A 16895-nucleotide genomic window follows, 5' to 3' on the forward strand; every position below is an offset into this window, starting at 1 on the left:
AATCTATTAGAAATTGAAAAATTCCTGGACACATACACCCTCCCAAGTCTAAACCAGGAAGAAGTAGAATCCCTGGACAGATCAATAACAAGCTCTGAAATTGAGGCAGTAATTAATAGCCTACCAACCAAAAACAGCTCAAGACCAGACGGATTCACAGCCAAATTCTACCAGAGTTACAAAGAGGAGCTGGTACCATTCATTCTGAAACTATTCCAAACAATAGAAAAAGAGGGACTCCTCCTTAACTCATTTTATGAGGCCAGCATCATCCTAATACCAAAACCTGGCAAAGACACACACACAAAAAAGAAAATTTCAGGCCAATATCCCTGATGAACATCAGTGCGAAAATCCTCAATAAAATACTGGCAAACCGAATCCAGCAACACATCAAAAAGCTTATCCACCACTATCAACTCAGCTTCATCCCTGGGATGCAAGGCTGGTTCAACATACGCAAATCAATAAATGTAATCCATCACATAAACAGAATCAATGACAAAAACCACATGATTATCTCAATACATGCAGAAAAGGCCTTCAACAAAATTCAGCACCACTTCACGCAAAAAACGCTCAATAAACTAGGTATTGGTGGAACGTATCTCAAAACAATAAGAGCTATTTATGACAAACCCACAGCCAATATCATACTGAATGGGCAATAACTGGAAGCATTCCCTTTGAAATCCATCACAAAACAAGGATGCCCTCTCTCACCACTCTTATTCAACAAAGTATTGGAAGTTCTAGCCAGGGCAATCAGGAAAGAGAAAAAAATAAAGGGTATTCAAATAGGAAAAGGGGATGTCAAATTGTCTCTGTTTGAAGATGACATGATTGTATATTTAGAAAACCCCATCGTCTCAGCCCAAAATCTCCTTAAGCTGGTAAGCAACTTCAGTAAATTCTCAGGATATAAAATCAATGTGCAAAAATCACAAGCATTCCTATACACCAATAATAGACAAACAGAGAGCTAAATCATGAGTGAACTCCCATTCACAATTGCCACAAAAAGAATAAAATACCTAGAAATACAATTTACAAGAGATGTGAAGAACCTCTTCAAGGAGAACTATGAACCACTGCTAAGGGAAATAACAGAGGACACAAACAAATGGAAAAACATTCCATGCTCATGCATACGAAGAATCATATTGTGAAAATGGCCATACTGCCCAAAGTAATTTATAGATTCAATGCTATCCTCATCAAGCAATCACTGACTTTCTTCACAGAATTAGAAAAAACTACTTTGAATTTCATATGGAACCAAAAAAGAGCCTGTATAGCCAAGACAATCCTAGGCAAAAAGAACAAAGCTGGAGGCATCACTTCAAACTATACTACAACGCTTCAGTAACCAAAACAGCATGGTACTGGTACCAAAACAGAGATATAGACCAATGGAACAGAAGAGAGTCCTCAAAAATAACACCACAAATCTACAACCATCTGATCTTTGACAAACCTGACAAAAACAAGCAATGGGAAAAGATTCCCTATTTAATAAATGGTGTTGGGAAAACTGGCTAACCATATGCAGAAAACTGAAACTGGACCCCTTCCTTACACCTTATACAAAAAATTAACTCAAGATGGGCTAAACACTTCAACGTAAGACCTAAAACCATAAAAACCCTACAAGAAAACCTAAGCAATTTCATTCAGAACATAGGCATAGGCAAAGACTTCATGACTAAAACACCACAAGCAATGGTAACAAAAGCCAGAATTAACAAATGGGATCTAATTAAACTAAAGAGCTTCTGCACAGCAAAAGAAACTATCATCAGAGTGAACAGGCAACCTACAGAATGGGAGAAAATTTTTACAACCTATCCATCTGACAAAGGGCTAATATCCAGAATCCACAAAGAACTTAAATTTACAAGAAAAAAAACAACCCCATCAAAAAGTGGGCAAAGTATATGAACAGACACTTCTCAAAAGAAGACATTTATGCAGCCAACGAACATATGAAAAAATGCTCATCATCACTGGTCATTAGAGAAATGCAAATCAAAACCACAATGAGATACCATCTCATGACAGTCAGAATGCCCATCATTAAAAAGTCAGGAAACAACAGATGCTGGAGAGAATGTGGAGAAACAGGAATGCCTTTACACTGTTGGTGGGAGTGTAAATTAGTTCAACCATTGTGGAAGACAGTGTGGCAATTCCTCAAGGATCTAGAACCAGAAATATCATTTGACCCAGCAATCCCATTACTGGCTATATACCCAAAGGATTATAAATCATTCTACTATAAAGACACATGCACACATGTTTATTGCAGCACTGTTCACAATAGCAAAGACTTGGAACCAACCCAAATACACATCAATGACAGACTGGATAAAGAAAATGTGGCACATATACACCATGGAATCTATGCAGCCATAAAAAAGCATGAGTTCATGTCCTTTGCAGGGGTATGGTTGAAGCTGGAAAGTATCATTCTCAGCAAACACAAGAACAGAAAACCAAACATCACATGTCCTCACTCATTAGTGGGAGTTGAACAATGAGAACACATGGACACAGGGAGGGGAACATCACACACCAGGGCCTGTTTGGGGGTTGGGGGCTGGGGGAGGGATAGCATTAGGAGAAAGACCTAATGTGGATGACAGGTTGATGGGTGCAGCAAACCACCATGGCACATGTATACCTATGTAACAACCCTGCACGTTCGCACATATATCCCAGGGCTTAAAGTATAATAAAAAAATTTTTTTAAAAATAGTAAGAACGCAAACAACCATATTAAAAACAAAAATGGGCCAAAGACCTTAACAGATACCTCACTAAAGAAGATACACAGCTGGCAAATAAGCATATGAAAAGATGGAGGAAAGGTGTGCTGGTTCCCTCCTGTAATCGCAGAGCTTTGGGAGACTGTGGCGGGAGGACTGCTTGAGACCAGGAGTTCAAGACCAGCCTGGGCAACATGCTGAGACCACATCTTGACAACAACAAAAAAGCCAGGTGCAGTGGCTCACACCTATAATCTCAGCACTTTGCAAGGCTGGGCAAGGAGGATCACTTGAGGCCAGGAGTTCGAGACTAGCCTGGGAAACATAGCAAGACCTTGCCTCTACAAAAAAAAATTAAAAGCAAAGATGCTCCACATCATATGTCATCAGGAAAATGCTAATTAAAACAATGATAAGATACCACTATATACTTATTGGAACAGCCAAAATCTAGAATACTGACCACTCCAAATGCTGGCAAGGATGTGGGGCAATAAGAACTCTAATTCATTGCTAGTTAAAATGCAAAATGGTATTGTCACTTTGGAAGATGGGTTTCTTACAAAATTAAACATATTCTTTCCATATAATCAAGTAACTGCGTTCCTTGGTATTTAAAATTTAATTTAATTAATTAAATTAAAACTTATGTTCACACGAAAACCTGCACACAGATGATTACTGCAGCTGTATTCATAATTGCCAAAACTTGGAAGCAACCAAGATGTCCCTGAGTAAGTCAGTGGATAAAATGTAGTAGATCCAGACAACAAAATATTATTCAGCACTAAAATGAAATGAGCCTGGCCAGGCACAGTGGCTCATGCCTGTAAACCCAACACGCTGGGAGGCCGAGATGGGCGGATCACCTGAGGTCAGGAGTTCCAGACCAGCCTGGCCGACATGGCAAAACCCCGTCTCTATAAAAAATACAAAAATTAGCCAGGCATGGTGGTGCATGCCTGTGGTCCCAGCTACTCAAGAGGCTGAGGCACAAGAATTGCTTCAACTTAGGACAGGGAAGTTGCAGTTAGCCATGATCACACCTCTGCACTCCAGCCTGGGCTGGGTAACAGAGCGAGAGTCTGTCTCAAAAAAAAAAGAAAAATACAAAAATCAGCCGAACATGATGGCGCAGGGATATAATCCCAGCTACTTGGGAGGCTGAGGCACAAGAATCGCTTGAATCCAGGAGGCAGAAGTTACAGTGAGCAGAGACTGAGCCACTGCACTCCAGCCTGGGCGACAGAGCTAGACCCTGTCTCAAATCAATCAATCAATCAATCAGATAATGTATACAAAGTTTACGTTTTTTCCTTTCTCATTGGGTCCTTCAAAAAATATGATTATCCTATTGTTCCAGGCTTTGTGCTAGCCACTGGGATACAAACAAATACTGTTTCACAGAGGAACATAAAAACAAATAAAAATAAATAATTACCAAATTTTATAAATACTACAAAGAGATAGGTGATGTAACAAAAGATTATATTAGGTGTTTTTGACCTAGTCAGAGAGATTAGGAAAGGCATCCTTAGAGCAGTGACCACTTTGCTGAGCTCTAAAGAATAAGTAGGCATTCAATATTCAACATTCTTAAAGAATTTTCAACCCCGAATTTCATATCCAGCCAAACTAAGCTTCATAAGTGAAGGAGAAATAAAATACTTTACAGACAAGCAAATGCTGAGAGATTTTGTCACCACCAGGCCTGCCCTACAAGAGCTCCCGTAGGAAGTGCTAAACATGGAAGGGAACAACCAGTACCAGCCGCTGCAAAATCATGCCAAAATGTAATGACCATCAAGACTAGGAAGAAACTGCATCAACTAACGAGCAAAATCACCAGCTAACATCATAATGACAGGATCAAATTCACACTTAACAATATTAACTTTAAATGTAAATGGACTAAACGCTCCAATTAAAAGACACAGACTGGCAAACTCGATAAAGAGTCAAGACCCATCAGTGTGCTGTATTCAGGAAACCCATCTCACGTGCAGAGACACACATAGGCTCAAAATAAAGGGATGGAGGAAGATCTACCAAGCAAATGGAAAACAAAAAAAGGCAGGGGTTGCAATCTTAGTCTCTGATAAAACAGACTTTAAACCAACAAAGATCAAAAGAGACAAAGAAGGCCATTACATAATGGTAAAGGGATCAATTCAACAAGAAGAGCTAACTATCCTAAATATATATGCACCCAATATAGGAGCACCCAGATTCATAAAGCAAGTCCTGAGTGACCTACAAAGAGACTTACACTCCCACACATTAATAATGGGAGACTTTAACACCCCACTGTCAACATTAGACAGATCAACGAGACAGAAAGTCAACAAGGATACCCAGGAATTGAACTCAGCTCTGCACCAAGCAGACCCAATAGACATCTACAGAACTCTCCACCCCAAATCAACAGAATATACATTTTTTTCAGCACCACACCACAACTATTCCAAAATTGACCACATACTTGGAAGTAAAGCTCTCCTCAGCAAATGTAAAAGAACAGAAATTATAACAAACTATCTCTCAGACCACAGTGCAATCAAACTAGAACTCAGGATTAAGAATCTCACTCAAAACCACTCAACTACATAGAAACTGAACAACCTGCTCCTGAATGACTACTGGGTACATAACGAAATGAAGGCAGAAATAAAGATGTTCTTTGAAATCAACGAGAACAAAGACACAACATACCAGAATCTCTGGGACGCATTCAAAGCAGTGTGTAGAGGGAAATTTATAGCACTACATGCCCACAAGAGAAAGCAGGAAAGATCTAAAATTGACACCCTAACATCACAATTAAAAGAACTAGAAAAGCAAGAGCAAACACATTCAAAAGCTAGCAGAAGGCAAGAAATAACTAAAATCAGAGCAGAACTGAAGGAAATAGAGACACAAAAAACCCTTCAAAAAATTAATGAATCCAGGAGCTGGTTTTTTGAAAGGATCAACAAAATTGATAGACCGCTAGTAAGACTAATAAAGAAAAAAAGAGAGAAGAATCAAATAGACGCAATAAAAAATGATAAAGGGGATATCACCACCGATCCCACAGAAATACAAACTACCATCAGAGAATACTACCAACACCTCTATGCAAATAAACTAGAAAATCTAGAAGAAATGGATAAATTCCTCAACACATACACTCTCCCAAGACTAAACCAGGAAGAAGTTGAATCTCTGAATAGACCAATAACAGGATCTGAAATTGTGGCAATATTCAATAGCTTACCAACCAAAAAGAGTCCAGGACCAGATGGATTCACAGCCAAATTCTACCAGAGGTACAAGGAGGAACTGGTACCATTCCTTCTGAAACTATTCCAATCAATAGAAAAAGAGGGAATCCTCCCTAACTCATTTTATGAGGCCGGCATCATCCTGATACCAAAGCTGGGCAGAGACACAACCAAAAAAGAGAATTTTAGACCAATAGCCTTGATGAACATTGATGCAAAAATCATCAATAAAATACTGGCAAACCGAATCCATCAACACATCAAAAAGCTTATCCACCATGATCAAGTGGGCTTCATCCCTGGGATGCAAGGCTGGTTCAATATACGCAAATCAATAAATGTAATCCAGCATATAAACAGAACCAAAGACAAAAACCACATGATTATCTCAATACATGCAGAAAAGGCCTTTGACAAAATTCAACAGCCCTTCATGCTAAAAACTCTCAATAAATTAGGTATTGATGGGACGTATTTCAAAATAATAAGAGCTATCTATGACAAACCCACAGCCAATATCATACTGAATGGGCAAAAACTGGAAGCATTCCCTTTGAAAACTGGCACAAGACAGGGATGCCCTCTCTCACCACTCCTATTCATCATAGTGTTGGAAGTTCTAGCCAGGGCAATTAGGCAGGAGAAGGAAATAAAGGGTATTCAATTAGGAAAAAAGGAAGTCAAATTGTCCTTGTTTGCAGATGACATGATTGTATATCTAGAAAACCCCATTGTCTCAGCCCAAAATCTCCTTAAGCTGATAAGCAACTTCAGCAAAGTCTCAGGATACAAAATCAATGTACAAAAATCACAAGCATTCTTATACACCAACAACAGACAAACAGAAAGCCAAATCATGAGTGAACTCCCATTCACAATTGCTTCAAAGAGAATAAGATACCTAGGAATCCAACTTACAAGGGATGGGAAGGACCTCTTCAAGGAGAACTACAAACCACTGCTCAAGGAAATAAAAGAGGATACAAACAAATGGAAGAACATTCCATGCTCATGGGTAGGAAGAATCAATATCGTGAAAATGGCCATACTGCCCAAGGTAATTTACAGATTCAATGCCATCCCCATCAAGCTACCAATGACTTTCTTCACAGAATTGGAAAAAACTACTTGAAAGTTCATATGGAACCAAAAAAGAGCCCGCATCGCCAAGTCAATCCTAAGCCAAAAGAACAAAGGTGGAGGCATCACACTATCTGACTTCAAACTATACTACAAGGCTACAGTAACCAAAACAGCATGGTACTGGTACCAAAACAGAGATATAGATCAATGGAACAGAACAGAGCCCTCAGAAATAACGCCGCATATCTACAACTATCTGATCTTTGACAAACCTGAGAAAAACAAGCAATGGGGAAAGGATTCCCTATTTAATAAATGGTGCTGGGAAAACTGGCTAGCCATATGTAGAAAGCTGAAACTGGATCCCTTCCTTACACCTTATACAAAAATCAATTCACGATGGATTAAAGACTTAAACGTTCGACCTAAAACCATAAAAACCCTAGAAGAAAACCTAGGCATTACTATTCAGGACATAGGCATGGGCAAGGACTTCATGTCTAAAACACCAAAAGCAATGGCAACAAAAGCCAAAATTGACAAATGGGATCTAATTAAACTCAAGAGCTTCTGCACAGCAAAAGAAACTACCATTGGAGTGAACAGGCAACCTACAAAATGGGAGAAAATTTTCACAACCTACTCATCTGACAAAGGGCTAATATCCAGAACCTACAATGAACTCAAACAAATTTACAAGAAAAAAGCAAACAACCCCATCAAAAAGTGGGCGAAGGACATGAACAGATACTTTTCAAAAGAAGACATTTATGCAGCCAAAATACACATGAAAAAATGCTCACCATCGCTGGCCATCAGATAAATGCAAATCAAAACCACAATGAGATACCATCTCACACCAGTTAGAATGGCAATCATTAAAAAGTCAGGAAACAACAGATGCTGGAGAGGATGTGGAGAAATAGGAACACTTTTACACTGTTGGTGGGACTGTAAACTAGTTCAACCACTGTGGAAGTCAGTGTGGCGATTCCTCAGGGATCTAGAACTAGAAATACCATTTGACCCAGCCATCCCATTACTGGGTATATACCCAAAGGACTATAAATCATGCTGCTATAAAGACACATGCATATGTATGTTTACTGTGGCATTATTCACAATAGCAAAGACTTGGAACCAACCCAAATGTCCAACAATGATAGACTGGATTAAGAAAACGTGGCACATATACACCATGGAATACTATGCAGCCATAAAAAATGATGAGTTCATGTCCTTTGTAGGGACATGGATGAAATTGGAAATCATCATTCTCAGTAAACTATCGCAAGAACAAAAAACCAAACACCGCATATTCTCACTCATAGGTGGGAATTGAACAATGAGAACACATGGACACAGGAAGGGGAACATCACACTCTGGGGACTGTTGTGGGTTGCGGGGAGGGGAGAGGGATAGCATTGGGAGATATACCTAATGCTAGATGACGAGTTAGTGGGTGCAGCGCACCAGCACGGCACATGTATACATATGTAACTAACCTGCACATTGTGCACATGTACCCTAAAACTTAAAGTATAATAATAAAAAATAAAAAAAGAAAAAGAAAGAAAAATAAAAAGAAATGCTGCATTATTGATGATCTTGATGGTCCAGAGACTGATACCCTGTGAAAAAGATAGGATTTTGACATGTAATTCAGAGAGATAAAATATAAATGTGGAGTCATTTTAGGAATATTTTAACCAACTTATTGAATTTATATTTTACTTCTTTTGAATGGAAATTAAAGTTCTAAATAAAAAAAAAAAAGAATAAGTAGGCATTAACTAGGTGAAGAGAAGAATAAGTATTTACAAAGCCTGGACTAGACAGAGGAAGCCTGTCTATAAGATACCCAGTATCTCTGGAGTGGAAAGAATAAGGAGCAGCCTGTAATTCATGTATCTCTTTGTACTATGTATGCAGTTTTGTCATTACTCATTTTTGTTAATTGTTTCTATGTTCTCCTGTGAGACAATATTCTGTTGTATCCCATGCCTAGCATAGAGCCTAGAACAATAAGACCTGAAAGGTAGTTTTAGGGTCAGAATATGCAGGCCTATCTTAAGAGCAATGGGAAGCCCTTGAGATGGCTGAAAGAGAAGAGGTAACAAACTGATCTGTACTATACTTCAAAAAAACCACTCCAACTACAGTAGACAGAGTAAGTTGTAGGAAAACAAGAACAACTGTAGATAGAGCAGTTACGAGCTACCGCTGAAGTTCAGGCAAAAATAATGATAGCTGGGATCAGCATAATGAAGTTACAGATTCATTCTATGGAAAAACCTTTACTGAGGGCCTACCAAGTGACAAGCACTATCACAAGTGCATAAATAGAGCAAAAAGACAAAATAAGCAAAAAAAGACAAAAATCCCTGCCCTTGTTGGGTTTATATTCTAGTGGGAAGAAACAGAAAAATAAATAAATAAAATATCACTTTTATCAGACAGTTATACATACTATGGAGAAAAATAAAGTAGTAAAGGGGAAGTACGACGGATTGTCTCACTACCCAAAGAATCAGAAAGCGATAGATTCTGGGCAAAGGAAGGATAACCCAGGAGTCCTGGACTTCTTAAGGTGACTAACATAAACAGGGCTGAAAGGCATAATATCTGCCCTGATGGTTCCAAAGTAGACAGTGATAGTAGTGAAGTGTAGGGGAAGAGGGAAGGCTAAGGAACATGCCAAGAGATGCAGAGTTCTGCGGCCTTTCCTTTGCTCCTGCCAATGATAATGTAGAAGCCCGGAGGAAGGACAGCCTTACCCAGAGCACTTGAGCTTTTGCATTCCTTGTTGATTCCAGTAGAGAGGAGGGAGTAAGAAAAGAACTGAACTTATAGAATAGTTTATTCCCCAATTCCTATCAGTCTGTAAACTCCATGAAGGGAGAAGCTGTTATCTTAACCACTATATTCCCATAATCCAGACAAGTAGCTGGTACACAGCACTGATGGGATATACATTGTTGAAAGACTACATGAATAAGTGGAGTATTAAATTTAAAGCCAAAGTATCCCTATATTATCAAGGTAAAGATTTTAAATGTGTTCATATAAATAATTACAAAGTTGGGGTAGCCACAAAATAGCTTTAAGTTAGTAGGATAGCAGCTTTTGAGTTGTTTGATTTTGAATCATAATCAAATTATATTTATTCTTAATAGCTTTTAAATTCGCTATATTCTAAGAGTCTTAACGACAATCACATTTTATAAATTTGCAAGATTTTAAAATATATACTTAGGACTTTTAAAAATAAAAGTTACAAAAACATAAAATTAAACTGAAGTTCAGAAAAGTTAGTCTTTTCTAATTATTTTAGCATGTTTAACAAATGTTAATGTTTTATCCTACAAACTTCTCAACTGTATTATATCACCTTGCTAGCACATCCAGTGAAAAATATGTAGATAATATTTTCAAGAAGGAATCCACAAACCAGGGGTGTTAAACTTTGAGCCACTTTGAGCCACTATACAGCCCTCAGCTGTGTAGATGATAGATACAAATAGATAGATATAATTACAGTACATATTTTAAAACAATGATTACTTTATTCCAAATCCAAATAAAGTTTTCTCCATTATTTATATTCTAAAATTTAAATTGCTATTAAGTTGTTAAACAAATTACTTATTTAAAAAATACATACCGTTCCCTTACAAAATCTGCTAGTTCTTTTGTTGATATCTGTCCATGTTTCATATTATGGTAGAGGACGTCAAAGCCACTATTTTTTTCCCCCTAAAATTTAAAAAGATTTTTAGTTTCATAAAAAAACAGATAAAAATGACTTGAGAATATAAAAAGCCAACATTAACTAATATGCAATCCTGTGCTCAGGTGAGGTGTTTTCATAAATTTTTCTCATTTATTGTATGATTTTAAACAGTATAAAGCAATATTATATGCTTTAATAAAGTTTACAATTAACTATATATACATATACCTACATACAAACATATATGCATACACTTTGTAATCACCCATAAAGGTACTAAAATTAAGTTGTGACCGGGTGTTGTGGCTCACACCTGTAATCCCAGCACTTTGGGAGGCCGAGGTGGGCGGATCACGAGGTCAGGAGGTCGAGACTATCCTGGCTAACAGGTGAAACCCCGTCTCTACTTAAAATACAAAAAATTAGCCGGGCGTGGTGGTGGGCGCCTGTAGTCCCAGCTACCTGGGAGGCCGAGGCAGGAGAACGGCGTGAACCCGGGAGGCAGAGCTTGCAGTGAGCCGGGATTGTGCCACTGCGCCCCAGCCTGGGTGACAGAGCAAGACTCCGTCTCAAAAAAAAAAAAAAAAAAAAATTAAGTATGAGGCCAGGCGTGGTGGCTCACGCCTGTAATCCCAGCATTTTGGGAGGTGGAGGCAGGCGGATCACTTGAGGTCAGGAGTTCTAGATCAGCCTGGCCAACATGGTGAAACCCCATCTCAGCTAAAAATACAAAAATTAGCCGGGCATGGTGGCATGCACCCATAATCCCAGCTACTTGGGAGGGTGAAACAGGAGAATCGCTTGAACCCAGGAGGTGGAGGTTGCAGTGAGCTGAAATCACACCACTGCACTCCAGCCTGGGAGACAGGGTGAGACTCTGGCAAAAACAACAACAACAAAAAATTAAGTATGAAATTTTAAGGAAAATGCAGCATAATTAAGAAAAGATAAACATGGACCTTTCAAAACATATTACCAAATCCCATTTCAATCTCTGTAACACACAGTAAGAAATTCCTGATTATTTAATTTGGAGTTTATGCTTTAAAATAACTAAATCTTGATTTCTGAGTTAAGACAGTAAAGTACTTAAGTCACATCAGCATTGAGTATCACAAAATACTTAGATCTTTCAGTAAACTTAACCTGAGAAGGGAGAAAATAGACAAAATTTAACAAAAGAGAAGTAAGAGGCTATGTGCTAGTCTTTAATTAATGGGATTTTCATTTGTTTGTTTTTGTTTTTGAGACAGTCTCACTCTATCATCCAGGCTGGAGTGCAGATGTGCAATTATGGCTCACTGCTACCTCCCCATCCGGGTTCAAGCGATTCTTGTGCTTCAGCCCCCTGAGTAGCTGGGATTACAGGTGTGCACCACCACATCTGGCTAATTTTTGTATTTTTAGAAGAGACAGGGTTTTGCCATGTTGGCCAGGCAGGTCTCGAACTCCTGGCCTCAAACGATACACCTGCCTTGGCTTCCCAATGTGCTGGGATTACAGGTGTGAGCTACTATGCCCAGCCTAATTAATGAGATATTAATAGAACTAGATCACTACACAATCCTGGAAAACCTCTACTGTTGTTTAATCCTATGAATCCTTAATTAGTAAATCATAAAGATAACATTAGAAATGTCAATTTATTCGATGAAATAAAAGACAGCTGATACACTAGGTTTAACAACTCTCTTTACAGGCAGCAGTTTTTATTCTTCTTTAGTGAAAATGGAAAAATGGAATATAATTGTTGGAAAGTGTTATACCATAAGCAAGTGTTATATAATCCAAAACTTGATTTTTCCACAGTCCACTGAAAACAGAAAGCATAAAAACTTCCAGCTATGTTGAAGTGATTCCTGATAAACTCATCGGCTAATGTAGCTAGTAATTACTTTGCCTACATATCACAAATTAAAATGTCACATCTGTAACAAGATAATATGAACAATATCCTTAGCATTTTGAATAACCATTTCCATTTATCAAGAAGAATATAACATAAAACCACAGCCTCTTGTGAATCCAAACATTTCCATTTGGCTTCTGCAACTTTACATGTTTAAGATTTTTTTAAAAATTTATTGTCAGAGGCTTGTGCCTGTAATCCCAGCTACTCCAGAGGCTGAGCAAGGAGGCTTGCTTGATGCCAGGTGTTCAAGACCAGCCTGGCCAAAGTGAGAACCTGTCTCTAAAAAAACAAAAAGATAAGGGTTTGAAACTTCTCCTTCGGTGAACTTTTTAAGAGTAACAGTAAATTAGACACTAAAAATAAAAAACCTGGATAGCATTCAGTTTTTTAAAAAAAGTTTATGTAGAAACAGGGTCTCGCCGCTATGTTGCTCAAGCCAGTCTCCCAACTCCTAGCCTCAAGCAATCCTCCCACCTTGGCCTCCCAAAGTGCTGGGATTACAGGTGTGAGCCACTGCATGTGGCGAGCATTCACTTTTGGTGAGTCCAAGATTTGAAAAATAGGCAGAAGATAGATTGTATATTGTATAATCACATTACTGATTAAAAAATTGGTTTTACCAAGTTTCCTTTTTTTCAAAAAGTTATTTGGAGGTGTAAGAGAAGGGTCAGGAGGTACTATCCTGCAAACACCAATAACATGCCTAACCTCCCTCTCAACTCTAAACCACCTCAAAAATAAATAAATACTATAACTTCCCACCCTGTCTACATTTTCCTTTTAATTTAGCTCTTATGGACATTTACTAGACAACCCTGGACAAGTCAATGCACAATATAACATTCATATTTTTGATACAGTCTCACTTTATCTTGACTTCTCTGAAACACACCAAAAAACATTTTACTAATCCTAAAGATTTTTTTCTTTGAAGAACAGCCCCTTTAGTGAAGAACCTACAGATACGCTTTGATGAGAACTCAATAGACATGCAATGACAGCTCTCCAGTGCCACTCCGGCCTTGAAAACTGCTAGGGAGCAGGAGGGAAAATACAGGCACACTTCATTTTACTGCACTTTCTTTTATTGAGCATTGCTTTACTGCACTTTGAAAATACTGCATTTTTACAAATTGAAGGTTTGTGGCAATCGTGTCAAGCAAGTCTATCAGTATCTTTTTTCCAACTGCATGTGCTCACTTCTTCCCTGTTAGCATTAGCAATAAAGTATTTTTTAATTAAGGTATATACATTTTTAGATAAAATGCTATTGCACATTTAATACACCAGTATAGTGTAAATAATATAGTGTAAACATAACTTTTATATGCACTGAAAAACCAGGAGTTTGTGACTTGCTTCACTGTGGTTGTTTGAATTCAATACACAATATCTCTAAGGTATGCCTCTGTATGCAAGCAATTTTTCTACAGGTATACGGGACGTTCAACCACAAGTTACAACCTCTTCTCATCAACACTCTATTTGTACAGTAGTCCCCTCTTCTCCACAGGGGATATGTTTCAAAACCCCCAGTGGATGCCTGAAATCATGGATAGTCACGAACCCTTTATATACTGGTCACGAACCCTTTATACACTGTTTTTTTTTTTAATCTGATAACCAAGATGGCTACTAAGTGATTAATGGGCAGGAAGGGTATATACTATGGATGCACTGGACAAAAGGATGATTCACATACCAAACAGGACACAGTGAGATTTCAATGCTTATGAATTATTTCTGGAATTTTCCATTTAATATTTTCAGACTGCAGTTGACCTCAGATCTGAAACTGTGGAAAGTGAAATTATGGATGGGGAGACAACCGTACATTGACATTTTTAGTCATGATCATTAAAAGTACTCTGCAGAGCTACTGGCAAGAGATACTGCTAATGGAGAAAATAGTGACTAAAATATATAGAATGGTCGGGCGCGGTAGCTCACACCTGTAATCCCAGCACTTTGGGAGGCCAAGGTGGGTGGATCACCTGAGGTCAGGAGTTTGAGACCAGCCTGGCCAACATGGTGAAACCCCGTCCCTACTAAAAATATTTTACAAATTTGCCAGGTGTGGTGGCGTGCCCCTGTAATCCCAGCTATATTGGGAGGCTGAGCCAGGAGAATCACTTGAACCCGGGAGGCAGAGGTTGCAGAGCTGAGATCATGCCACTGCACTCCAGCCTGAGCAATACAGCGTAACTCAGTCTCTAAATAAATAAAAATGAAATAAAGTATGTAGAATAGGCACTCAGAACGATTTGATGCAGGTACAAAAGTGACTCAAACATATTTGTTAGTTGATTGAAGGAAAGAAATCTTACTACCCTTCAAAAAGTTGTTTTTCTCACCTCTCAGATATTCTTCCCTAATCTTTTATATTATAGTTCACCTCTGCCAGTTAGTTGAATCCTTAAAGCTATCTAAATAAATATTATATGGGTTGAGAAAAAACTACAGAAGCAAACAGTAGTTAATTTTTTAATTTTTATATATTTTGCGTTTTCTGTAATGTTCTATAAATGAAAGTATTTTTCATTACTTTCAAAATAAAAAAACTAAACCAACAATTTCAGTTTTCTCAGCTCTTCAATCTATGCCTGCAAAGAGACAGAAGGCTACTTTCTTAAACTGGCATCTTGTTCACATCAGTACTTAAATCTCCAGTCCTTGTAATTCATAAACAGAAAAAAAAAACAAAAAACTGAAAGTTCCCATACAAAATGGGAATGATTAAAGAAAATTACAGCCTATCTGGCCAAGTGTGGTGGCTCACACTTGGAATCCCAGCACTTTGGGAGGCTGAGGCAGGAGGATCCCTTGAGGCTAAGAGTTTGAGACCAGCCTAAATAACATAGCAAGACCTCATCCCTACAAATTTTTTTAAAAAATTAGCTGGGTGTGGTGGCATGCGCCTGTAGTTCTAGCCACTCCAAAGGCTAAGGCAAGAGGATCCCTGGAGCCCAGGAGTTCAAGGCTGCAGTGAGCTATGATGGTGATGGGGCCACTGCACTCCAGCCTGGGCGACAGAGGAAGACCCTGTCCAAAAAAAAAAATTTACAGCCTATCCATTCCATGGAAACCTATTAAAGAATACTTATTCACATGAGAAAAATGCTTGATGGTAATATCAACTGAAAATACCAAGACACACAACCATATAGTAGAATCTATCTTGAATTTTGTATTTCTAAAGAAAATTAGAAGGGTAGAGGGAGAGGCTATAGGCAATTTGTGTTCTGTATTCTTCTGTGTTTTACCTATCCCATGATAATGGTTTTAATTAAAAAGGAAAACCATGCAGACTTGTGGCTGTTGCTTCAACCAACTGAAAACTCACTCCCCTTGGTTTTAAGGCTCCACCACCACCACTAATTTGCTTTACTTATATTATACTTTGCAATCTTTTCCCTACAGTCAAGCAAACGTGCTTGATATATCTTCCATAATCTTCACTCCTTCAAATACATCAGGGAGCATGACTATCTCCTCAACTTTATCACACACTGTAACACTTTCCAGTTTAATTCTCTCTGACTCTGGCCATTCCAGCAACATCCTCTTGCACATTTATCAATATAGTAGATATCATTACAGGTCTCAGTTGCTGTCATGCTGTTGTTTTTGTTTCTCCCCACATCACAGCAATTTATACTTATCTTTTTGGACCAGATTGCTACTAAAATTATTCCAATTCTAATACTTTTTTTTTTTTGAGACAGAGTCTTGCTCCGTCGCCCAACTGGAGTACAGTGGTGTGATCTCGGCTCACTACAACCTCTGCCACCCGGGCTCAAGCAATCCTCCTGCCTCAGCCTCCAGAGTAGCTGGGACTACAGGTGTGCACCATCACGCCCAGCTAATTTTTGTATTTTTAGTAGAGACGGGGTTTCAGCATGTTGGCTAGGATGGTCTTGATCTCTTGACCTCATGGTCCGCCCACCTCAGCCTCCCAAAGTGCTGGGATTACAGGCGTGAGCTACCGCACCTGCCCCAACTCTAATATTCTTTAATTTTTCCACACTAAGAAAACTGAAACCCAAGTCCTTATTCCCTTCCTTTTTAAGTTTCCATGGGATCCTATTTCCATTTGAATTTCTAAGGGTGCTTCTGTTAACTATTCTAGAATTAT

General features: G+C 38.5%; 1 protein-coding gene across 4 annotated transcripts in view; it reads right to left on the reverse strand.

The window, feature by feature from the left end:
- Window positions 1-16895, reverse strand: part of FCHO2 (FCH and mu domain containing endocytic adaptor 2) — a 136184-nt gene that overhangs the window by 112079 nt on the left and 7210 nt on the right. For all 4 annotated transcript variants that reach the window (XM_054684294.2, XM_054684296.2, XM_054684295.2 and 1 more), the window contains exon 2: window positions 10780-10871. In XM_054684294.2, the coding sequence (XP_054540269.1) occupies window positions 10780-10871 (92 nt within the window). The remainder of the gene's footprint in view (window positions 1-10779; window positions 10872-16895) is intronic.

This window comes from Pan troglodytes, chromosome 4 (assembly GCF_028858775.2).
Source record: "Pan troglodytes isolate AG18354 chromosome 4, NHGRI_mPanTro3-v2.0_pri, whole genome shotgun sequence".
Taxonomy (NCBI): domain Eukaryota; kingdom Metazoa; phylum Chordata; class Mammalia; order Primates; family Hominidae; genus Pan; species Pan troglodytes.